This window comes from Oncorhynchus clarkii, chromosome 3 (assembly GCF_045791955.1).
Source record: "Oncorhynchus clarkii lewisi isolate Uvic-CL-2024 chromosome 3, UVic_Ocla_1.0, whole genome shotgun sequence".
Lineage (NCBI taxonomy): Eukaryota > Metazoa > Chordata > Actinopteri > Salmoniformes > Salmonidae > Oncorhynchus > Oncorhynchus clarkii.
This window is the reverse complement of record NC_092149.1, coordinates 79,665,554-79,691,450: the sequence shown is the minus strand read 5'-3', so window position 1 is coordinate 79,691,450 and position 25,897 is coordinate 79,665,554. Positions and strand designations below refer to the sequence as shown.

Sequence of the window (25,897 nt, the reverse complement as noted above, 5' to 3'; positions counted from 1 at the left end):
AAGGCCCTGCCTCCAGCTGTTTGCTTAGAAATTCTAGGAGGCATGTGTCTTGTGACCGTAGCGTACGTGTAGGTATGTACGGCAGGACCAAATCGTAAAGAAAGGTAGGAGCAAGCCCATGTAATGCTTTGTAGGTTAGCAGTAAAACCTTGAAATCAGCCCCTGCCTTGACAGGAAGCCAGTGTAGGGAGGCTAGCACTGGAGTAATAGAATCCTGACTAGAACCAAAAAATGTGATTATATCAGCTGTATCCGGAAAGTAGAGCATTGCAGTAGTCTAACCTAGAAGTAACAAAAGCATGGATTCATTTTTCTGCATCAGCTTTGGACAGAACGTTTCTGATTTTTGCAATGTTACATAAATGGAAAAAAGCTGTCCTTGAAACAGTCTTGATATGTTCGTCAAAAGAGAGATCTGGATCCAGAGTAATGCCGAGGTCCTTCACAGTTTTATTTGAGATGACTGTACAACCATCAAGATTAATTGTCAGATTCAACAGAAGATCTCTTTCTTTCTTGGGACTGAGAACAAGCATCTCTGTTTTGTTCGAGTTTAAAAGTAGAAAGTTTGCAGCCATCCACTTCGTTATGTCTGAAACACAGGCTTTTAGCGAGGGCAATGGGGCTTCAACATGTTTCATTGAAATGTACAGCTGTCTGTCATCCGCATAGCTGTGAAAGTTAACATTATGTTTTTGAATGACATCCCCAAGAGTTAAAATATATAGCGAAAACAATAGTGGTCCTAAAACGGAACCTTGAGGAACACCGAAATGTACAGTTGATTTGTCAGAGGACATACCATTCACAGAGACAAACTGATATCTTTCCAGCAGATAATATCTAAACCAGGCCAGAACTTGTCCGTGTAGACCAATTTGGGTTTCTAATCTCTCCAAAAGAATGTGGTGATCGATGGTATCAAAGGCAGCACTAAGGTCTAGGAACACAAGAACAGATGCAGAGCCTTGGTCTGACGCCATTAAAAGGTAATGTACCACCTTCACAAGTGCAGTCTCATTGCTATGATGGGGTCTAAAACCAGACTGCAGCATTTCGTATACATTGTTTGTCTTCAGGAAGGCAGTGAGTTGCTGCGCAACAGCTTTTTCTAAAAGTTTTGAGAGGAATGGAAGATTCGATATAGGCCGATAGTTTTTTATACTGTATTTTCAGGGTCAAGGTATGGCTTTTTCAAGAGAGGCTTTATTACTGCCACATTTAGTGAGTTTGGTTCACATCCGGTGGAGAGAGAGCCGTTTATTATGTTCAACATAGGAGGGCCAAGCACAGGAAGCAGCTCTTTCAGTAGTTTAGTTGGAATAGGGTTCAGTATGCAGCTTGAAGGTTTAGAGGCCATGATTTTTTCATCATTGTGTTAAGAGATATAGTACTAAAACACTTTGTCACGACTTCCACTGAAGATTGCTCCTCTTCCTGTTCGGGCGGCGCTCGGCGGTCGTCGTCACCGGTCTAGCTGCCACCGATCCCCTATTCCTTTTCTGTTGGTTTTGTCTTATTGGTTACACCTGTTTCTTGTTTGGGTTTGAATAAATACGGTGACTCCGCACCCACTACTCCTAGAAGTCGTAACAGAGTTGTGCAGACTCAGGACAACTGAGCTTTGGAGGAATACGCAGATTTAAAGAAGGAGTCCGTAATTTGCTTTCTAATGATCATGATCTTTTCCTCAAAGAAGTTCATGAATTTATTACTGCTGAAGTGAAAGCCATCCTCTCTTGGGGAATGCTGCTTTTTAGTTAGCTTTGCGACAGTATCAAAAATAAATTTCAGATTGTTCTTATTTTCCTTAATTAAGTTGGAAAAATAGGAGGATCGAGCAGCAGTGAGGGCTCTTCGATACTGCACGGTACTGTCTTTCCAAGCTAGTCGGAAGACTTCCAGTTTGGTGTGGCGCCATTTCCGTTCCAATTTTCAGGAAGCTTGCCTCAGAGCTCGGGTATTTTCTGTATACCAGGGAGCTGGTTTCTTAGGACAAATGTTTTTATTTTTTAGGGGTGCTACTGCATCTAGGGTATTGCGCAAGGTTAAATTGAGTTCCTCAGTTAGGTGGTTAACTGATTTTTGTCCTCTGACGTCCTTGGGTAGGCAGAGGCAGTCTGGAAGGGCATCAAGGTATCTTTGGGTTGTCTGAGAATTTATAGCATGACTTTAAATGTTCCTTGGTTGGGGTCTGAGCATATTATTTGTTGTGATTGCAAACATAATAAAATGGTGGTCCGATAGTCCAGGATTATGAGGAAAAACATTAAGATCCACAACATTTATTCCATGGGACAAAACTAGGTCCAGAGTATGACTGTGGCAGTGAGTAGGTCCAGAGACATGTTGGACAAAACCCACTGAGTCGATGATGGCTCCGAAAGCCTTTTGGAGTGGGTTTGTGGACTTTTCCATGTGAATATTAAAGTCACCAAAAATGTTAACATTATCTGCTATGGCTACATATAGAGATATTTTATATTTAACTAGGCAAGTCAGTTAAGAACAAATTATTATTTACAATGACGGCCTAGGAGCAGTAGGTTAACTGCCTTGTTCAGGGGCAGAACGACAGATTTTTACCTTGTCAGCTCGGGGATTCGTTCTAGCAACTTTTAGGTTACTGGCCCAACGCTCTAACCACTAGACTACCTGCCGCCATGACGAAGGTAGAACATATCAGGGTAGTAAAGCTTACTGTTCAGGATATTTACCTTATGTTTATATAAAGCCACTATCCAGGCTATGGTTATTAAGTGTCCAACTCAAGGTTTGCTCCTGTTACATTCTCCACTCTGACTTTCCACTCAAACACATTTCAGATGATATTTTGGGTGCATCTCAATAGTCTCAATAGTCTTAAGTAGCTTCCTATCTTCAGAAACATTCCTTAATATCCTTTGCTCAGGTTCAATTTGTGCATGTCCCCGGATTCCACTCTCCCATTGGCTGAGAAGCAGAGTTTCCCAGGGAACCTTACGGATGATTCGTTGAGCTGGTGTCCGGTGGTCTTGTCGTTCCTCGATAGGGAGATAGTGTGAATAGATGTTAACGGGTACAGGTGTGTCTGGGTGCAGGTGTGTCTGGGTACAGGTGTGTCTGGGTACAGGTGTGTCTGGGTACAGGTGTGTCTGGGTACAGGTGTGTCTGGGTACAGGTGTGTCTGGGTGCAGGTGTGTCTGGGTACAGGTGTGTCTGGGTACAGGTGTGTCTAGGTGCAGGTGTGTAAACTTCAACATTCTGGAATGTACCCTTATATAGGATCTGGTTCCTCCCCTCCTGCGTTGTCCCTCCCAGAGGCTTTGATTTAACTAGGCAAGGCTGCTGGACCACATTGTGTGCCGCTATGCTGAAGTGTTGGATGTGGCCAGAGTTCAGATGAAGCACTTCTCAGAGACAGTCAAACTACGACTGCTCTACACGCTAGCTGTCAATCAACAGCCTCTCATACTGCAGGTGGGCCAGAGATGTACGTAGATAGATACTCAGAGCCGGATTTCCCTCACACAGATAAAGCCTAAGACAAAAAAATAATGTTAAATGAAGATTCTCCAACAAATTAATTGAAGTATTTTTGTGCCAACAAAATAAGGGGTTGTATGTTTAAAATAAATTATATATATATATATATATATATATATATATATATATATATATATATATATATATATATACCGTTGAAGTCGGAAGTTTATGTACACTTAGGTTGGAGTCATTAAAACTCGCTTTTCAACCAGTCCATACATTTCTTGTTAACAAACTATAGTTTTGGCAAGTCGTTTAGGAAATCTACTTTGTGCATGACACAAGTCATTATTCCAACAATTGTTTAGACAGATTATTTCACTTATAATTCACTGTATCACAATTCCAGTGGGTCAGAAGTTTACATACACTAAGTTGACTGTGCCTTTAAACAGCTTGGAAAATTCCAGAAAATTATGTCACGGCTTTAGAAGCTTCTGATAGGCTAATTGACATATTTTGAGTCAATTGGAGGTGTACCTGTGGATGTATTTCAAGGCCTACCTTCAAACTCAGTGCCTCTTTGCTTGACATCATGGAAAATCAAAAGAAATCAGCCAAGACCTCAGAAAAACAATTGTAGACCTCCACAAGTCTGGTTTATCCTTGGGAGCAATTTCCAAACGCCTGAAGGTACCATGTTTATCTGTACAAACAATAGCACGCAAGTATAAACACCATGGGACCACGCAGTCGTCACACCGCTCAGGAAGGAGATGCATTCTATCTCCTAGAGATGAACGTACTTTGGTGCGAAAAGTGCAAATCAATCCCAGAACAACAGCAAAAGACCTTGTGAAGATGCTGGAGGAAATGGGTACAAAGGTTTCTATATCCATAGTAAAACGAGTCCTATATCGACATAAGCTGAAAGGCCGCTCAGCAAGGAAGAAGCCACTGCTCCAAAACCGCCATAAAAAAGCCAGACTACGGTTTGCAACCGCACATTGGGACAAAGATCGTACTTTTTGGAGAAATGTCCTCTGGTCTGATGAAACAAAAATGGAACTGTTCGGCCATAATGACCATCGTTATGTTTGGAGGAAAAAGGCGGAGGATTGCAAGCCGAAGAACACCATCCCAACGATGAAGCACGGGGGTGGCAGCATCATGTTGGGGGGGTGCTTTGCTGCAGGAGCGACTGGTGCACTTCACAAAGTAGATGGCATCATGAGGACAGAAAATGATGTGGATATATTGAAGCAACATCTCAAGACATCAGTCAGGAAGTTAAAGCTTGGTTGCAAATGAGTCTTCCAAATGGACAATGACCCCAAGCATACTTCCAAAGTTGTGGCAAAATGGTTTAAGGACAACAAAGTCAAGGTATTGGAGTGGCCATCACAAAGCACTGAAATGAAAAAGCATGTGCGAGCAAGGAGGCCTACAAACCTGACTCAGTTACACCAGCTCTGTCAGGAGGAATGGGCCAAAATTCACCCAACATATTGTGGGAAGCTTGTGGAAGGCTACCCAAAACATTTGACCCAAGTTAAACAATTTAAAGGCAATGCTACCAAATACTAATTGAGTGTTTGTAAACTTTTGACCCACTTTCATGTGATGAAATAAATAAAAGCTGAAATAAATAATTCTCTCTACTATTATTCTGACATTTCACATTCTTAAAATTAAGTGGTGATCCTAGATGACATAAGACAGGGAATTTTTACTAGGATTAAATGTCAGGAATTGTGAAAAACTGAGTTTAAATGTATTTGGCTTAGGTGTAAGTAAACTTTCGACTTCAAATGTATATTAAATCTCCTAGATAGAGGACAAACACTTCAAAACTTTAATCCTCGTGATTTATTTTTTGACTGTCTTTTCGTCCTTTCATTAATGTGTTATTCATTTATTTTCTATGGGCTTTAGTAGTAAAGGCCAAATTCAATATTTGAAGAAATAAATACACTGACCATGGAGATCACAATAAAAGCAGCAGAGACCTCAGGTGACTCTCTGTCCAGAACAGAAGGAACCCCTTTGATGCAGCTGCTGCCTTCATCCCCCCCTGTACGTAGTTTAAAGGGGTTCCTACTGTGGAGACAGAGTCCTGGAACAACCCAGTGGCAAGCCCTCTGATGTTTGTTCACCATCTTACCCTCCTCCTCTCCTCTTCTCTGTATCATGTTTCCATCTCTCTTTTTAAAAATGTTCTTCTCCTCTTGTCTTCTCTCACCTCCTCCACTCCCCATTCCCAGATGTTCCCGGGCACAGAGGGCTGGCCGTTCCACCGCCACCAGGGCTCGTGTGGCAGGCTGATGGTGTGGGCGGGCTCCAGACCTCTGTGGGGCCTTTTCTAGTTTCTCCAGGGAGTTCCTCTAGAGGAATGATTAGGCCTACCAGCTGCTCCAGATCACCCAGGACCTGCGCCACAACAGCCTGGGCTTCCTGCTCTACTATACCCGGATAGGGGAGGACATGTTCAGCTTGCTAGATAACCAGAATGTTCATCACAGATGCCAGCAGCATAGCAGTCATCGACCTGGAGCAGGGTGAGTGGAATGAATGGCTACCAGCGCTGATGTTACCGGAGTATGGGGAGACCGATGATGATGATGATGATAAGGGGTTGCACTTTCCCAAAGTACTCAAAGCTATATTACATGTAGGTGTTGGGCCGAAGCCAAAAAATGTGAAGTTGATCCATCCCCTTCGAGGGAGGAGCAGAATTGTTGTTTATGACATTAAAACATTCTTATGATGACTATAAAATTAGTTGACACCTTCAATTCTTGGCCATTTTCTCATAAAGAATATTTAAACAATGTCTGCTCGGGCAAATTTGCTGAACTGCTAAATGTAGAACCAATCAGAACTCCTGTACATTCCCTTCGTAATGAAGGCAGCCATTGGCCTGCTTCTATCTATGATGTAAGCAAAGCCTCGTGGAAACGTGAGCTGCTGTCTAATGAAGAGGAACACACACACACATACACACACACACACACACACACACTTTCTCCAACATGCTCATAAACAGGCAAACACATATGGCTCATTCACTATATATACAAAAGTATGTATAAAATCGAGCACACAGCCATGAAATCTTCATAGACGAACATTGGCAGTAAAATGGCATTACTGAAGAGCTCAGTGACTTTCAACATGGCACTGCCATAAGATGCCACCTTTCCAACAAGTCACTACATACATGTTCTGCCCTGCTACAGCTGCCCTGGTCAACTGTAAGTGCTGTTATTGTGACGTGGAAACATCTAGGTAGGCCACACAAGCTCACAGAACAGGACCGCTGAGTGCTGAAGAGCGTAACCGAGTTCCAAACTGCCTCTGGAAGCAAGTAAGCACAAGAACTGTTAGTCGGGAGCTTCATAAAATAGGTTTTCATGGCCGAGCAATGCCAAGCGTCAGCTGGAGTGGTGTAAAGCTCGCTGCCATTGGACTCTTATGCAGTGGAAACGCATTCTCTGGAGTGATGAATCACGCTACACCATCTGGCAGTCCAACAGACAAATCTGGGTTTGGCAGATTCCAGGAGAACGCTACCTGCCCCAATACATAGTGCCAACTGTAAAGTTTGGTGTAGGAGGAATAATGGTCTGGGGGTGTTTTACATTATCTGGGCTAGGCCCCTTAGTTCCAGTGAAGGGAAATCTTAACGCTACAGCATACAATGACATTCTAGACGATTCTGTGCTTCCAACTTTGTGGCAACAGTCTGGGGAAGGCCCTTTCCTGTTTGAGCATGACAATTCCCCTGTGCACAAAGCGAGGTCCATACAGAAATGTTTTGTCGGGATCGGTGTGGAAGAACTTGACTGGCCTGCACAGAGCCCTGACCTCAATTCCATCGAAAACCTTTGAGATGGTTTCGAACGCCAACTGCAAGCCAGACCTAACCGCCCAAAGTCAGTGCCCGACCTCACTAATGTTCTTATGGCTGAATGGAAGCAATTTCCCGCAGCAATGTTCCAACATTAGTGGAAAGCATTCCCAGAAGAGTTGAGGCAGCAAAGAGGGGACCAACTCCATTGTAATGCCCATGATTTTGGAATGAGATGTTCGACGAACAGGTGTTCACATACTTTTGGTCATGTGGTGTAGCTAGCTCCCAAAGACTGAAATAAGATAAATATCTGTTTGAGTGGATTTAAATATCTGTTTTCGTTGACCATTTAACCAATTTATTGAAAGCTAGTCTGAAAGCTACTGTTAATTTAACCAGTTTAACCAGTTAATTGAAAGCTACTGATAATTTGACTAGCCTAGCCAGCTATTGTAAATGTCTATTTGTGTTTCATTACCTCTCTGTCAGTGAATTCAATTTTTGAATCATGTTTTGGCATGATTATACACTCAGTGGCCAGTTTATTAGGCACACCCATCTAGTAGAGCCAGTCCCCCCCTTTCCCTCCAGAACAGCCAGACTTCTTTGGGGTATGGAAACATTGCTCAATTGGTATCAAGGGACCTAACGTGTGCCTGGAAAAACATCATTACACCACCGCCACCAGCCTGTACCGTTGACACCAGGCAGGATGGGGCCATGGACTCATGCTGCTATCGCCAAATCCTGACCAGGCAATGTTTTTCCACTCCTCAATTGTCCAGTGTTGGTGATCGTTGGAGTCGCTTCCGCTGGAGTCGCTTCTTCTTGTTCTTAGCTGATAGGAGTGGAACCCGCTGTGGTCGTGTGCTGCAGTAGCCCATCCGTGACACAGGCCGATGAGTTGTGCAGAATAGCGTCTCGGAATGCACAACACTGTTGTGCTGCGCCGTTATTGGTCTGCTTGAGGCCTGCCTGTTCGCTTGCAAGATTCTTCCCATTCTCTCACCAACAAGCTGTTTTCACCCACAGGACTGCCACTGACTCAATGTTTTTTGTTTGTCGCACCATTCTCTATAAAACCTAGACACCGTCATGCGTGAGAAGCCCAGGATGCCAGCCGTTTCTGAGATACTGGAATCGGCGCGCCTGGCACCGACGATCATACCATGCTCAAAGTCGCTTAGGTCACACGCTTTATTAGGTGGTGTACCTAATAAACTGGCCAGGGAGTGTATGTCTCATTTCAAGTAATTAGTAGCAGGCTTAAAGAACCATTAAATAATATACTTTGCATAGAAACCAAAATAAAAGCATGTAGATGGTAAGGTGTGAGTGTGTGTAAGCAAACTAAGTGTGCGTGTCCTGTATCCTTCATTAAAGTGGCCTTTTATTGTCCACAGCACTGCTGTTTAATCAGCTTCTTGATATGACACACCTGTCAGGTGGATGGATTATCTTGGCAAAGGAGGCTCACTAACAGGGTTGTAAACAAATTTGTGCACAACATTTTTAATGTGCATTAAAGGAACACAATAGCCTCTGAACTACGAGCACACAAAATAGACCTGGGTTGGGTCCGAAAGGGAAATAACGTTTTGAAACAGGGAGGTGCAACCTGAAATTACACTGAACAAAAATATAAATAATAATTTCTGGGAATATTTATTTTAGCTCATTAAACATGGGACTAACACTTTACATGTTGCGTTTATATTTTTGTTCAGTGCTTATTTCCCTATTGAACACAACCCAGGTTTCTTTTGCTCGTAATTCAGAGGCTATTGTGTTCCTTTAAGCGTGACTGTAACTCCGTATTAGAGGGACAATTTACTGAGATGATGTAATTGTCTACAAAGAGATGAAAATGCTACCCTGCGAGCTGTGAGTGTACAAACAGAACATCTAAAAACAGTCAGATAAATAGTTCTAATAAGAGTCCTAAGGTCAAACAGTAGTTGTCTGAAGTAACTGCAAAGTTCATTTTCCTTATGAAACAAAAAAACTATGTTCCACTGTTCTATCAGATCTACAGAAGCTCAATGGGGATATGTAATGATGTCTGATGTCTTTGTGTATAGTGGCATCATATGGAAGATTGGGTTGGAATTGCGGGGGAAATAGACCCACACACAGACTAGGGGAGAGAAGCTGATTTCTGACAGTATTTTTGAATTTAGTATTTTATTAGGATCCCCAATTAGATGCTGCCAAGGCATCGGCTACTCTTCCTGGGGTCCAAACAGAAATATGCCGGGCGACTCTGGCAGCTCCTGACAGACGGGCAGCTCTGGCAGCTCCTGACAGACGGGCAGCTCCTGACAGACGTGCGGCTCTGGCAGCTCCTGACAGACGGGCGGCTCTGGCAGCTCCTGACAGACGGGAGAACCTGGAGGGAGGAGACGGAGAGACAGCCTGGTGCGTGGAGCAGCCACAGGACCCACCAGGCTGGGGAGACCTACAGGAGGCCTGGGGTGTGTGGAGGCGGCACCTGGTGGACCGGGCTGTGGGGGAGCACTGGAGCGCAGCCTTGGCACCACTCCTCCAAGCTGGGTGACCACCTTAGCCCAGACCCTCCAGAGTGCAGGCACAGGTTGAAACGGGCTGTGGGTGAGCACTGGAGATCTGGTGCATACCTCCCAGCGCCCTGGAGACACAGCAGATACAACTCACCACTATAACTGTTCCTCTGTCTGGAGATACAACTCACCACTAGAACTGTTCCTGTCCTTTAGCCATTTGGTTTGCCTCCCTGTTGTGCTGTCTCAGCATCTTCTCTGCTGTCAATCTGTACTTCTTCTTGTTCTCCGTCTGTCTGCCTGCTTAAGCCTTATACGTTATGTTGCAAATGAGTGCCTGTCATATGTGTTCCCGTGAATCAACACCTACCCTATGTGTTAATTATTATTATTACAGGGCTCCAGACTAACATTTTCCCTTGGCCCCTGACCAAATCATGAGTCGTCATCTTACAAAGTAGTTCATAGTGCTTCATTAAGAACTTTATAAATATACTGAGCTATTCAAGAAATAGCGTCTAACGCGTCCAAGCAGGAACGCATGACTCAAGATATTTTCTGCAACCTAATCCAGTGATTGTCAAGAATTTGGGGTTGACAATTAGACTATAGTTACTCTTATTTTACTGTCAAAATAGGACTCCTTTCCAGATTTATTTTTGTTCAATAGAGATTAATTACATACATATTTATGTGCACTAAGTAATATCACAACAGGAATTTTGGGTTTAACACTTAAGGAAGTGGAAACTCAACACACTAACTACAGTGAGGTCCAAAAGTATTGGAACAGTGATATTTTTTGTTTGTTTTGGCTCTGTACTCCAGCACTTTGTATTTGAAATGGTACAATGACTTTAAGGTTAAAGTGCAGACTGGCAGCTTTAATTTGAGGTTATTTTCATTCATATCAGGTGAACTGTTTAGAAATGAACACACTTCTTATACATAGCCCAACTCATTTTTAGGGGACAAAAAGTATACAAATTCACATATATGCATTAAAGTAGTAAAAAAGTAAAGTATTTGGTCTCATATTCATAGCACGCAATGACTACATCAAGCTTGGTGACTACAAATGTGTTGGATGCATATTGCCAGATGGCCAATCCACCCTACTACTGGCTATATGTCTAAAAATAAGCAGCTGTAACATGGCACTGCCTTCAACCTTATAGGATGAAGATGTAATATTGTGGTAATTTAGAGCCCTCTGCAGGCAGGCTGCCCTCCACAATGACAAAGTGAAAACATGTTAATAAATGTTTGCAAATGTGTGGAAAATGAGATACAGAAATATCTCATTTACATAAGTATTCACACCCCTTAGTCAATACATGTTAGAATTACCTTTCTGGGTTAGTCTCTAATAGCGTTGCACACCTGGATTGTACAATATTTGCACATTATTCTTTTAAAATTCTTCAAGCTCTGTCAAGTTGGTTGTTGATCATTGGTAGAAAGTCATTTTTAAGTCTTGCCAGAGATTTTCAATTTGTTGACTGTGGCCTGTGGAATGTTGTCCAACTCCTCTTTAATGGCTGTGTGAAGTTGCTGGATATTGGCGAGAACTGGAACACGCTGTCATACACGTCGATCCAGAGCATCCCAAACAGGCTCAATGGGTGACATGTCTGATGAGTATGCAAGCAAATGGAAAAACTGGGAAATGTTCAGCTTTGAGGAATTGTGTACAGACCTTTTGACATGGGGCCGTGCATTATCATGCTGAAACATGAGGTGATGGCGGCAGATGAATGGCACTTCAATGGGCCTCAGGATCTCGTCACTGTATCTCTGTGCATTGAAATTGCCATCAAAAAAAGTATGTGTTTGTTGTCCGTAGCTTATGCCTGCCCATACCATTACTCCACCATGGGGCACTATGTTCAAAACATTGACATCAGCAAACCGCTCTCCCACGCGACGCCATATATGTCTGTTTGCCATCTGCCCATGAAGAGCACACGTCTCTGTAGTTGGTTACGACGCCAAACTGCAGTCAGGTCAAGACCCCGGTGAGGACGACGAGCTTCCCCGAGACTGTTTCAGAGAGTTTGTGCAAAAATTCTTTGGTTGTGCAAACCCACAGTTTCATCAGCTGTCCGGGGGGGGCTGGTTTCAGACGATCCCACAGGTGAAGAAACGTGGAGTTCTGGGCTGGTGTGGTAACACGTGGTCTGCGGTTGTGAGGCTGGTTGAACGTACTGCCAAATTCTCTAAAACGACATTTGGAGGCAGCTTATGGTAGAGAAATGAACAATAAATTATCTGGCAAAAGCTCTGGCGGACATTCCTGCAGTCAGCATATCATTGGCACACTTTCTCAAAACTTGAGATATGTGACATTTTAGAGTAGCCTTTTATTGTTTATTTGAGAGAAACAAGCTTTTTGTACGTATGGAACATTTCTGGGATCTTTAATATCAGCTCATGAAACATGGGATCAACACTTTACATGTTGCGTTTATATTTTTGTTTAGTGATTGAAGTGTGGTGATGTGTTGGATTTGCCCCCAACAAAATGCTTTGTATTCAGGACAAAGTTGATTTCTTTGCCACATATTTTTGCAGTTTTACTTTAGTGCCTTGTTTTGGAATGGAAAGGCTTCCTTCTGTTCACTATGTCGTTTACGAGGCCAATGGTGACTTAAAAACCGTTACAGAGTTTAATGGCTGTGATAGGAGTCAACAGAGGATGGATCAACAACATGGTAGTTACTCCGCAATACTAAAATGAAATCCCTGAGAGGTTTTCCTTCCTCTACAGAAACAATTAGGAAGGACTCCTGTATCTTTGTATTGACTGGGTATATCGATACACCAAGTGTAAATAATAACTTTACCATGTTCAAACGTATATTCAACGTCTGCTTTTCTATACCCATCTACCAATAGGTGCCCTTCTTTGCGAGGCATTGGAAAACCACCAACAAATGTCGAGGGGTGTAAATACTTTCTAAAAAGGCACTGTAGGCAGAGTATGGCTATGAGTAACAAAAGGAACAGTAGCAGCAGCGTTTATGAGTGGGAAAGTATGGTGTGGTGTCAGTATGTGAATCCAACGATGAACTAAATTTCATTTTTTAAAACCATTTGATAGCCCTAGTAGTAATGCTTGTCTTCTTCAGACCTCAGCAGTGGTGTATCGGAGAAGTGGGTAAACTCTTCATTTTCCCCAAAACGTGACATACACGCTGAATGACCTAAAATTATCAATCCCATAATTGGTTTTTCACAGTCAGGCCATCCTAAGCTGTACAAGTAGGCTATTAGTAGACCTACTATTGAAACATGAGGCTGTCAAATGAGTCAGAAATTCATAGGCTTCAGAGGTTTCATTTTCTTCAGGTTCTCTCTCTCAAAGTTCCACTTCTTTTTCTAGAAAAACAACATAGGATGTTTTAAGTCCACAACAATCCTTAAACCACATCGGGAAAATCTTAGAAAAGTAGATTTGAGTGTAGTCACCCTTTATTTAAACTGTGCAGGCACCCAGCACTGTTTGGTTTCTGTAGTGTACACGAGATGGATTACTGACGCAAACAATCACCATATCAGTGTGCCAGGTAAGTTACTTTGGGAGATACAGCAGTTAACGGTGAATGGAGGATTTCGGGAAAGCCATTCCATCTACCAGAAGACTGTTAAGGCCTATCATTAGCATCGCTATATTCATTAGCATCGCTATATTCATTAGCATCGCTGTATTCATTAGCATCGCTATGTCTTACCTTGTTTCAAAGCAGCCTATAGCCAAAATCCCACCATAGAAACGTGGAGGCAATTATTTAATAAAGACTTCCTCATATGCGCTCTCCTGTTCTTTTGGTTTTTATAATCAACTTTCTTTCATAGCCAAATGCATTATCCTAGTTATATTAGCAACCCAAATGTAGTTTTTGCATCTTTGGATCTCCCCTCTTTCTAAATTTCTAATGGGATATTTCCATCTCTGTCCATGAAACTGCTCACATGTGTGGTGTGCATTTTAGAAGTGTCTTCCCGCAAATTGCATTTTGAAACATTTGTGAGTAGGCCTACCACCGTGTGCACATTGCTGTGCTTAAAATGTGAAGTAGTTTATCAACACTATAAGCTAAACGTTCTGATCTGTTCCATCAGCCTTAATTTATATGGTATATACCTCCACTGCACAACTTTGACATCGTGGGGATTAAGGAGTATACTCAATGCCAACAAAACGAAGTGGGTATACCCAACACTACACAACTGGACCTTGGCTAGCTACTATCCGGTAGTGAAGCAGTCAGCAGCTGACCTTGGCTAGCCAGTATCAGGTAGTGAAGCAGTCAGCAGCTGACCTTGGCTAGCCAGTATCAGGTAGTGAAGCAGTCAGCAGCTGACCTTGGCTAGCCAGTATCAGGTAGTGAAGCAGTCAGCAGCTGACCTTGGCTAGCCAGTATCAGGTAGTGAAGCAGTCAGCAGCTGACCTTGGCTAGCCAGTATCAGGTAGTGAAGCAGTCAGCAGCTGACCTTGGCTAGCTACTATCCGGTAGTGAAGCAGTCAGCAGCTGACCTTGGCTAGCCAGTATCAGGTAGTGAAGCAGTCAGCAGCTGACCTTGGCTAGCCAGTATCAGGTAGTGAAGCAGTCAGCAGCTGACCTTGGCTAGCCAGTATCAGGTAGTGAAGCAGTCAGCAGCTGACCTTTGCTAGCCAGTATCAGGTAGTGAAGCAGTCAGCAGCTGACCTTGGCTAGCCAGCATCAGGTAGTGAAGCAGTCAGCAGCTGACCTTGGCTAGCCAGTATAGTGAAGCGGTCAGCAGCTGACCTTGGCTAGCTAGTATAGTGAAGCGGTCAGCATCTCTGTGCATCAGAGGAGAGATGAAACTAGAGAAGAAACACGAGAGAAGTTCCAGATGTAAATAAATACAACTTCTGTTTAATGACTCAAACATCCTTCAAACAATAAAAGCATTTCAAGGAGTCTCTGGAAAAATGCGTTGCTAAAGCAGTTTTATTCGTATAGAAAACGTAGGAAGGGTTGTGTATAAAACTCCTTTAAATGGCAGGTCATCTGTGGGAATTACAGCATTCGATCAACAAATATTTTCAAGCAATAAATATACATTTTATAAATAGTGTAAATTTACAACAAAGGTTAGAAAAAAAAAGTTTATTCCATAAAAGTCCCTTGGTGACTTGGCTGTTCATTTCTCTCTCATTGGAATACTATTTTACCTACAGAACCAACCCATATGGTTCCAAAATAACTAAAACAGTAAAAAAAAAATATATTACTTTATAAAATGTTTTTTATTTTATTTTCTTGCCCAAAGACGATTTCTATTTACTAACATACAAAATACCAGCGATTCTAGGACGTAGACTCAAGGGGGGGGGGGGGGAGACACCAACTCAGAGCACGTTCGTATCAGCCCACAAACATAATTAAAAAGGGGAAATGTGTATCAAGTCAGTAGTCTTTGTGATGTTGTTGCCAGTTTTAACTAAATATATACAAAAGAAATGCAGTCATCATTTTTTGTCAGCTATTGTGCCAAACAGCAATTAAGTGGTTTTTTGGAGGGTATCTGTACTTTACTATTTATATTTTTAACAACTTTTATTTCACTACATTTCCAAAAAAAAGGTAATTTTTACTCCATACATTTTCCCTGACACCCAAAAGTACTCGTTACACTTGAAATGCTTAGCAGGACAGGAAAATGGTCTAATTCACACACGTATCAAGAGAACATCCCTACTGCCTCTGATCTGGCAGACTCACTAATCACTAGACTCATTTGTTAATGATATCTGAGTGTTAGAGTGTGCCCCTTGCTATCTGTAAATTAAAAAAATAAATAAAATGTGTCCATCTGCTTTGCCTAATATAAGAAATGTGTAATTATTTATACATTTACTTTTACTTTTGATTAAGTATATTTTAGCAATTACATTTACTTTTGATACTGAAGTATATTTAAAACCATATAGTTTAAAACCATATAGTAGACTTTTACTCAAGTAGTATTTTACTGCTGACTTTCACTTTTACTTGAGTCATTTTCTATCAAGGTATCTTTACCTCTACTCAAGTATGACAATGGGGTACTTTTTCCACCGTGGCTGGTGGAGAAGGCAGGAGTAATGCCCTCCCCCTCCAGTCCTCTAGGAGGAGACACCTCACCTCCACTCTGGGCAGGTTGCATAGACACACAGCTTTTCACCCAGCTGCCTTGTGGAATATGTACAGAAAGCAGAAGAGGACTGCTGGCTCACTTCCTGAATATCAGAAAAGGGGCTTCCGGTGGGTTCTGGGAGTACAGCATGGATTCTTATTGTCCTCAGAACAGAATGTTACCGTCAAGAGGATGATGGCAAAGAAGGAGCCTGTGGAGGGGGGATGAGAGAGAGGGATGAGAGAGAGGGATGAGAGAGAGGGATGAGATTCATGTAAACTGGTTGAAGACTTACTAATGAACAAGCTAGTACCTTTTTTCGAAAAAATAACTAATATGAATTTTGACTCACTAGTGTGTAGACTTACTACTGTGAATGCCACCATGTGTAGGGTAATGCTTTTTAAGGGGTGTCCACGTACTGACATCATATGTAGGGTAATGCTTTTTATGGGGTGCCCACGTACTGACATCATATGTAGGGTAATGCTTTTTATGGGGTGCCCACGTACTGACATCATATGTAGGGTAATGCTTTTTATGGGGTGCCTAAGTATTGACACCATGTGTAGGGTAATGCTTTTTAAGGGGTGTCCACGTATTGAAACCATATGTAGGGTAATGCTTTTTAAGGGGTGCCCACTTATTGAAACCATATGTAGGGTAATGCTTTTTAAGGGGTGCCCACTTATTGACACCATGTGGAAGTGACTGCAGTAATTATGCAAGGAAGAATGATTGCTTAGTGAAAGTGAATGTTGGCTCCTTGCATAATGCACATTTCCTTCTGCATCTGGCTTGTCAATATCCTGCTTCAGTGTCCATTTTTCCACTTGTTTAAACTTCCATCCTTGGGACAGTAACTAAAAAAAGAAACATTCTCTCACTGTCAACTGCGTTTATTTTCAGCAAACTTAACATGTGTAAATATTTGTATGAACATAGCAAGATTCAACATAAATTGAACAAGTTCCACAGAAATGTAATAATGTGTCCCTGAACAAGGGGGGGGCAAAATCAAAAGTAACAGTCAGTATCTGGCCACCAGCAGCATTAGCTTCTTAGTGCTAGGGGGCAGTATTCGGAAGTTTGGATTAATGAGGTGCCCAAAGTAAACTGCCTGTTACTCAGGCCCAGAAGCTAGGATATGCATATAACTGGTGGTATTGGATTGAAAACTCTCTAAAGTTTCCAAAACTGTTAAAATAATATCTGTGAGTATAACAGAACTGGCGAAAACCCGGAGGACAATCCATCCAGAATTCTTTAAATACAATGGTTGGAATGGGAATATAAAAGGAAGTCCTCCCAGATTGCAGTTCCTAGGGCTTCCACTAGATGTCAACAGTCTTTAGAAAGAGTTTCAGGCTTGTTTTTTGAAAAATTATCTAGAATTTTGTAGCTCCCATTTTAGCTGTAGTGTTTGTAGCGCATTCCGGTGAGTGCGCGTACTTCATTATTTATCTCCGGTAATGGTCTCCGGTATTCTCCGTCTTAAATTTGATCATTTATTTACATAATAGGGTACCTGAGGATTGATTAGGAATGTTGTTTGACTTGTTTAGAAGAAGTTTACAGGATTAATTTTGTATGCATTTTGAACGAGGGAAACCGGTGGATTACGGAGTCAAGCGCGCCATTGAAACATGCGTTTTTGGGATATAAAGGACTTTATCGAACAAAATTACCATTACCACCGTTATGTAGCTGGGACCCTTGTGATTGCAACCAAATGAAGATCTTCAAAGGTAAGCAATTTATTTTATCGCTATTTGTGACTGCTTGGTTGGGAAATGTATGTACAGTTAACCCACTGTTCCTAGGACGTCATTGAAAATAAGAATTTGTTCTTAACTGACTTGCCTAGGTAAATAAAGGTAAAATAAATAAATAAATAAAAATGTAAGGCTTTTGTGTGTGGGGCGCTGTCCTCAGATAATCGCATGGTGTGCTTTCGCCGTAAAGCCTTTTAAAAATCTGACAAAGCGGCTGGATTAACAAGAAGTTATGCTTTTAAATTATGTATGATACTTGTATTTTCATGAATGTTTAATGTTCCGATTTCTGGCATTCTGCAATTTCACTGGATGTTGGCCAAGTGGGACGGCAGCGTCCCAATGATCCGCAAGAAGTTAAGTACTGCAGTGTATCTCCTCCTCATGGACTGCACCAGATTTGCCAGTTCTTGCTGTGAGATGTTATCCCACTCTTCCACCAAGGTACCAGCAAGTTCTCGGACATTTCTTGGGGGGGCAGGGGGGCCCTGGCACTCACCCTCTGATCCAACAGGTCCCAGGCGTGCTCAATGGGATTGAGATCGAGGCTCTTAGCTGGCCATGGCAGAACATCGACATTGCTGTCTTGCAGGAAATCACGCACAGAACAAGCAGTATGGCTGGTGGCATTGTCATGCTGCAGGGGCATGTCAGGATGAGCCTGTAGGAAGGGTACCACATGAGGGAGGAGGATGTCTTCCCTGCAATGACAACAAGCTCAGTCCGATGATGCTGTGACACGCTGCCCCAGACCATCACGGACCCTCCACCTCCAAATCGATCCCGCTCCAGAGTACAGGCCTTGGTGCAACGCTCATTCATTCGACAATAAACGTGAATCCAACCATCACCCCTGCCTTACAACAGGCCTACAAGCCTACAAATTTATTGTCCTGGCCACATCTGCAGTCCTCATGGCTCCTTGCAGCATGCCTAAGGTACATTCACGCAGATGAGCAGGGACCCTGGGCATCTTCCTTTTGGTGTTTTTCAGAGTCAGTAGAAACGCCTCTTTAGTGTCCTAAGTTTTCATAACTGTGACCTAATTGCCTACCGTCTGTAAGCTGTTCTTGTCTTAACGACCGTTCCACAGGTGCAGGTGCATGTTTATGGTTAATTGAAAAAGCATGGGAAACAGTGTTTAAATCCTTTCCAATGAAGATCTGTGAAGTTATTTGGATTTTTACGAATTATCTTAGAAATACTTAATTTTTTTCCTTGCTGAGTTTAGCAAGCTTGATTTTTATGTTTTTTAGCATTTCTATGCAAACTACTCGACCAAGCATTAGATGAAGAAAGCAATATTACTTCATCTAAATACTCCGCCTTGGTGGACTTCTCTTTTAGGGAGATGAATCTAGCAAAATGTATTGAAAATACCAGAACACTTCTCTTCTGTGTGCAAACAAATATGTCTGTCACAGACTCAATGGCCGAAACCCAGAGTTGATACAATGTTGCAAATTTGCTAGTGAGAGCTCAAGACAGGCAGAGTATCTACACATAATACCCCATAATGACAAAGCAAAAACTGTTTTTTAGACATTTTGGCAAATGTATTAAAAATAAAAACTGAAATATCACATTTACAAAAGTATTCATGCACTTTACTCAGTGAGTCCTTTAGATGCCTTTTGGTAAACCAAGCGGGCTGTCATGTACCTGAGGAGTGGCTTCCGTCTGGCCACTCTACCATAAAGGCCTGATTGGTGGAGTGTTGCAGAGACGGTTGTCCTTCTGGAAGGTTCTCCCATCGGAGAAAGACAACCATCTCCACAGAGGAGCTCTGGAGCTCTGTCAGAGTGATCATCGGGTTCTTGGTCACCTCCCTGACCAAGGCCCTTCTCCCATGATTACTCAGTTTAGCCAGCTCAAGGAAGAGTTGGTGGTTACAAACTCCTTCCATTTAAGAATGATGGAGGCCACTGTTCTTGGGGACCTTCAATGCTGCAGAAATGTTTTGGTACCCTGTCCCGGATCTCTACAGATAATTCCTTCGACCTCATGGCTTGATTTTTGCTGACATACACTGTCAACTGTGGGACCTTATATAGACAGGTGTGTGCCTTTCCAAATCATGTCCAATCAAAAGAAATGTACCACAAGTTGTAGAAACATTAAGTATGATCAATGGAAACAGGATGCACCTAAGCTCAAATTTGAGTCTCATAGCAAAAGGTTGAGTACTTCAGTAAATAAGGTCTGTTTTTTATTTATAATGTATTTGCAAAAAAATCTAAAAACCAGTTTTCACTTCGTGATTATGGGGTATTGTGTACGTTGAAGAGGGAAAACATTAAATACATTTTAGAATAAGGTTGTAACGTAAGAAAATGTGAAAAAAGGGAAGGGGTCTGAAAACTATCCGAATTAACTATGTACCAGTCAAAAAATGTGGACACCTACTCATTCAAGAGTTTTTCTTGATTTTTTAAAACTATTTTCTACAATGTAGAATAATAGTGAAGACATCAAAACTATGAAATAACACGTGAAATCACAAATTATTTATTTATATATATTTTTGATTTTAGATTCTTCAAAGTAGCCACCCTTTGCCTTGAAGACAGCTTTGTATACTCTTGGCATTTTTATTAATATCTTGTAGCAGCATCTTGGTCTTCTTGCCATTGCACATTACGCACACTCTCACTATATACTCTAAGTAAGTCAGTAGACCGAAAACTACTGATACTGTGTAGATAACATTGAGATTATAATTAGAATATACCAACACAAAAGAATGGCCCTTCCTGTTTTTCAATCACAAATATGACTAATTTCAGGAAACTAGGTGTATGTCGCGCGTCACAGAGCCATTTGAACTTAAACTTTAATTAGATTTTTTTTTTTATCCGTTTTTTTGGCAGAAATACCTTCTGGAATATGTGAACTTTGATGTGCCTTAATAACCTTTTGGGGATAGGGGGCAGCATTTTCACTTTTGGATGAATAGCGTGCCCAGAGTGAACTGCCTCCTACTCTGTCCCAGAAGCTAATATATGCATATTATTATTAGTATTGGATAGGAAACAGTTTCTAAAAAGTGTCTAAAGTTTCTAAAACTGTTTGAATGATGTCTGTGAGTATAACAAAACTCATATGGCAGGCGAAAACCTGAAAAAAATCCAACCAGGAAGTGGGACATCGGAGGTTAGTAGTTTTTCAAAGCTTTGCCTACCGAATACACATTGAGATATGGATGAGGTTGCACTTCCTAGGGCTTCCACTAGATGTCAACCGTCTTTTGAAACTTGAATGATGATTCCACTATAAAGGAGGGGCTCATGAGACCTCTGAGCAGAGAGTCTTGGTCTCATGACGCGCGCTCCTGACAGAGTTACCTCTCGTTCCAGTGCTTCTCTGAAGACAAAGGAATTCTCCGGTTGGAACATTATTGATGTTTTATGTTAAAAACATCCTAACGATTGATTCCATACAGCGTTTGACATGTTTCTGAAGGACTGTTTTTGTCTGGATGAAGTGCCTGCGCCTCATGAAGATGGATTACTGGGCTGAACACGCTAACAACAAGTGGCTATTTGGACATAAATGATGGAACTTTATAGAACAAATCAGTCATTTATTGTCGAACTGGGATTCCTGGGAGTGCCTTCTGATGAAGATCATCAAAGCTAAGTGAATATTTATGGTGTTGTTTCTAACTTTGTTAATTCCAAAATGGCGGATATTCCTCTGGCTGTTTTGGGTTCTGAGCGCCGTTCTCAGATTATGCTTTTTCCGTCAAGTTTTTTTGAAATCTGACACAGCGGTTGCATTAAGGAGAAGTCTATCTTTAATTCTGAGAATAACACTAGTATCTTATCAATGTTTATTATGAGAATTTCTGCAAAAGCAACGGATGTTTTGGAATCAAAACATTACTGCATGTAAGGCGCCAATGTAAACTGAGATTTTTGGATATAAATATGCACATTATCAAACAAAACATACATGTATTGTGTAACATGATGTCCTATGAGTGTCATCTGATGAAGATCATCAAAGGTTTGTGATTCATTTTATCTATATTTCTGCTTTTTGTGACTCCTATCTTTGGCTGGAAAAATGGCTGTGTGTTTTTTTGACTTGGCGGTGATCTAACATAATCATATGTTGTGCTTTAGCTGTAAAGCATTTTTGAAATCGGACACGATGGGTAGATTAACAAGATGTTTATCTTTCATTTGCTGTATTGGACTTGTTAATGTGTGAAAGTTACATATTTCTAAAAAATATTTTAGAATTTCGCGCACTGCCTTTTCAGCGGAATGTTGTCGAGGGGTTCCGAGCGCTAGATGGCATACAACAAACTTGTATGCCATCTGTAAATACAAATAAAATTGTTGGTTTAGCCACGTAAAAAGTCGGCAACCTTCCCGCTAACCATGATTGGCTGAGATAATGAGTGGGCTGGACATGCCGAGAGATGAGTTCGGATTGGTCTGCCATGTAGCACGCTTCTGTCTCTAATATTAGCTGGTCAGTATGTGTAGGTTATCCTTTCTAATGGGGCTTTAAAAAAAAAGATATCACAAAGTAGAACTACATAAGTGTTGCTCTCCACTGTCTGGTGAATCAAGTTTTGAAATCAGTGGAATTAAAGTATGACAGCTAAGGAAATGCAAAAAAATCTGCCTGTTTGATTGCAAATATGCAAACGAAAAGTGAACACACAGCAGGCGGTTGTATAAATCACCCGTCTCCGGATTACATATTCAAAGCCATTTGCATTGCTAATTATAGCCTAATGTTAGCTAGCTAACATTGAACCTGGTTGGTTAGCTACCTGCAGATTCATTCAGGTTAGTAATGTTTTGAGTTGGGATTATGGTTCATTGGTTACCTAGCTAGCTAGCTAGAGCACAGAATAACTGACACATTTACGAACGCTCAACACCCGTTCAATATGGCCTGTGTCAGTGAACGTTGGCAAAAAAAGCATAATTAAATTGTTGCCAACAGCACAGTTGCAGTCACCAAAGCTCTGGATAACATAAAAACAGCCTACCCAGCTCTGTTAGAACACTCAGTTTTACAAACTCCCAGAAAACACTCTGGCACTCCAGATGAAATTTACGAACACGCCCGTAGTATAAATCAACCTTTAGTCTTTTAATCTTTGGTTGTTTAGTACACAGCCTCACATGTGAATTCTTAAAGAGATGGGTGGGGTTAAAGCTTAAGATGGTGTGAACGATACTGAATGGTTGAATACAAAGATGAGCTCTCCAGTAGTAGTGCCAAAACATTCAAAGGCCATTTTCTCAAAAGTGATTTTACAAATGTATCAACTTTCCCATCGTTCCTCAACTGTAGTGTATGAAATATAATTTTAGAGCTCCGAGTCTCTACTTTTATCGATTGTAAAAAACACAATTTCAAATTTTGCTACATAAGACCGTACAAATCGAGACGGTCGGTCACAATTGGTGATTACACAATAATGCCTTGTTTGTGTCTCCTCGCTCATCCATTCTCCCCTGTTCTCATCCATCATACTTGTTTCTTCATTTATTTAATCTGTTATATGTGTGAAATTAGTGTCGGTACAATTTAGGTTCGCCCTTTGGGACTCCCAATCACAGCAGGTTGTGATAGAGCCTGGAATCGAATCAGGGTCTGTAGTGACGGCTCTAGCACGGAGATGCAGTGCCTTAGACCACTGCGCCACTCAGGAGCCCAGGGTATCAACTGGGCACCGTACCTTCCACTGTTGTGAGAAGGAGCAGAGCATGCCCTACTGTCAGGAAGGAAGAGGAAAACCATTCATAAAATGGCATGCTGGTTAGAACTCCAGTTCTGTTTGTGACATTAAGATTCTAACAATGACAGTGTGGATTATAGGAAAAGTCAAAGACGGGGGGGGGTCATGGCAGAGTAATAAATGGTTTTAAATTCACGAGCAGTCAAAATGGCTGCTTTAGCTGGTCTAGTGTTAACCTACTGGTCATCATATAGTCACTCGTGTCCTTGTTGACTTACGAGTGTGAACTGGTCGTAGACCTGTGTGAGGTCGTCCATCTTGTACTGCTCCAGCACCACAAAGTTGTCCAGGTTAGAGCTCCCCCTACGGGCACAGTCCTGACAGTGCACCACGTAGGTCTTCCTGCTGTTACTCTCACTGGTTACAAACAGTAGGGCAAACACCTCCACCTGGAAATAGGGCGAGAGTGAGTGTGTGAGGAGAGGTACATGTGTATGTTTTGCTTTTACTATCCTTGTGGGGACCAGAAATCCTCACAAGGAGAGTAAAACAAGGAAAATTCAGACAAGAGGGGACATTTCGCCAGCCCCCACAAGGAAAAAGGCTATTTTAGGTTTAGGGGTTAGGTTTAGGGGTTAAATGGATACTTCGGGATTGTGGCAACGAGGCCCTTTAGTTACTTCCCCAGAGTCATCCCCACAATTTGCATGCCTCTCTGTCTAGTGTTAGCGGAATGACTGAAAGTCTATGGTATCTGCTAGCATTGACAAGCATTCTAGCAGATACCCACAGGCTTCCATTCATTACGCTAACGCTAATTAGGGACAGAGTTCCCATTTGGGAAAGGTGACGCCAGACAATGTGACCGGGAAGATTTTAATTTTACTGTCCATTTGAGAAATTCTACTGAACCATATGCATTGGGCGCATAAGCCCATTACGGTGTCCACCCATAGTGCTCGGAATGACAGAAATCACATTTACAATATGATAATGCATCTTAACAGAACATGCACCATGTGTAATGAAGCAGCCAAAAAAACGTTAAACATTTTCCAAAATGTAATTTGCTGTAAAAAAAACAAACGCCCTTCTGAACAGCGCACCTGATAGTGGTTCCATATCTGAACAGATATAAACTTAGAAAGAGTGGTAATCTGATGATGTAACAACTAGGATGGGTTGCTGATACGACTAGGATTGTGCCTTTGGCTTCTGGACAACGAAATAAAGTTTACATGAAAACCAATGGTAAGCGTCCCCAAACTTGAAAGTCACGCACCTCCTATAACTCTTTATAAAATAAATGCCTCGTTTCCATGGTCGGATTTGAAGCAAGGTAAGACATGCCTCATAACATTAAGTAAAACAGTCAGGATACAAACAATAAAGTATGTTTTAAAATGCATACTGCCTCCAGCTCACATTGTTAAATGGTGGGTGAAACGCTGATATCCTGTTGCCTGCACCTGAATGGTGAATGGGAGGCGTGCTTCAACTACCAGTTGAGAAATAAAAATAGATCTGGTTAAATTGTGCACTACATGTTTTACTCCAGCAGCAACCAGCTGAGGAGCAGCAGGAGAACCACATGTTTTATTCCAGCAACAAGGAGCAGCAGGAGAACCACATGTTTTACTCCAGCAGCAACCAGCTGAGGAGCAGCAGGAGAACCACATGTTTTATTCCAGCAACAAGGAGCAGCAGGAGAACCACATGTTTTACTCCAGCAACAACCAGCTGAGGAGCAGCAGGAGAACCACATGTTTTACTCCAGCAGCAACCAGCTGAGGAGCAGCAGGAGAACCACATGTTTTACTCCAGCAGCAACCAGCTGAGGAGCAGCAGGAGAACCACATGTTTTACTCCAGCAGCAACCAGCTGAGGAGCAGCAGGAGAACCACATGTTTTACTCCAGCAACAAGGAGCAGCAGGAGAACCACATGTTTTACTCCAGCAGCAACCAGCTGAGGAGCAGCAGGAGAACCACATGTTTTATTCCAGCAACAAGGAGCAGCAGGAGAACCACATGTTTTACTCCAGCAGCAACCAGCTGAGGAGCAGCAGGAGAACCACATGTTTTACTCCAGCAGCAACCAGCTGAGGAGCAGCAGGAGAACCACATGTTTTACTCCAGCAACAAGGAGCAGCAGGAGAACCACATGTTTTACTCCAGCAGCAACCAGCTGAGGAGCAGCAGGAGAACCACATGTTTTATTCCAGCAACAAGGAGCAGCAGGAGAACCACATGTTTTACTCCAGCAGCAACCAGCTGAGGAGCAGCAGGAGAACCACATGTTTTATTCCAGCAACAAGGAGCAGCAGGAGAACCACATGTTTTACTCCAGCAGCAACCAGCTGAGGAGCAGCAGGAGAACCACGTTTTACTCCAGCAACAACCAGCTGAGGAGCAGCAGGAGAAATCCCA

The 25,897-nt window shown here is 42.1% G+C and overlaps 1 protein-coding gene, 1 long non-coding RNA gene and 1 pseudogene across 2 annotated transcripts in view; 1 reads left to right on the top strand and 2 right to left on the bottom strand.

Annotated features, from left to right (window-relative positions):
• The first annotated feature begins 2,924 nt into the window (after positions 1–2,924).
• On the top strand, positions 2,925–12,091 carry LOC139386124 (divergent protein kinase domain 2B-like; annotated as a pseudogene).
• A 2,633-nt stretch (positions 12,092–14,724) lies between these two features.
• Positions 14,725–23,920, bottom strand: LOC139405492 (uncharacterized). The gene is made up of 2 exons (XR_011633882.1): positions 23,748–23,920; positions 14,725–16,198 (listed from the first exon to the last, which is right to left on the bottom strand). It is a non-coding gene; the product is annotated as an uncharacterized lncRNA (long non-coding RNA).
• A 1,630-nt stretch (positions 23,921–25,550) lies between these two features.
• The window catches only part of LOC139386114 (histone demethylase UTY-like), a 25,338-nt gene continuing 24,991 nt past the window's right edge, over positions 25,551–25,897 (bottom strand). The window contains exon 7 of the mRNA XM_071131545.1: positions 25,551–25,569. Within this exon, the coding sequence (XP_070987646.1) occupies positions 25,551–25,569 (19 nt within the window). The remainder of the gene's footprint in view (positions 25,570–25,897) is intronic.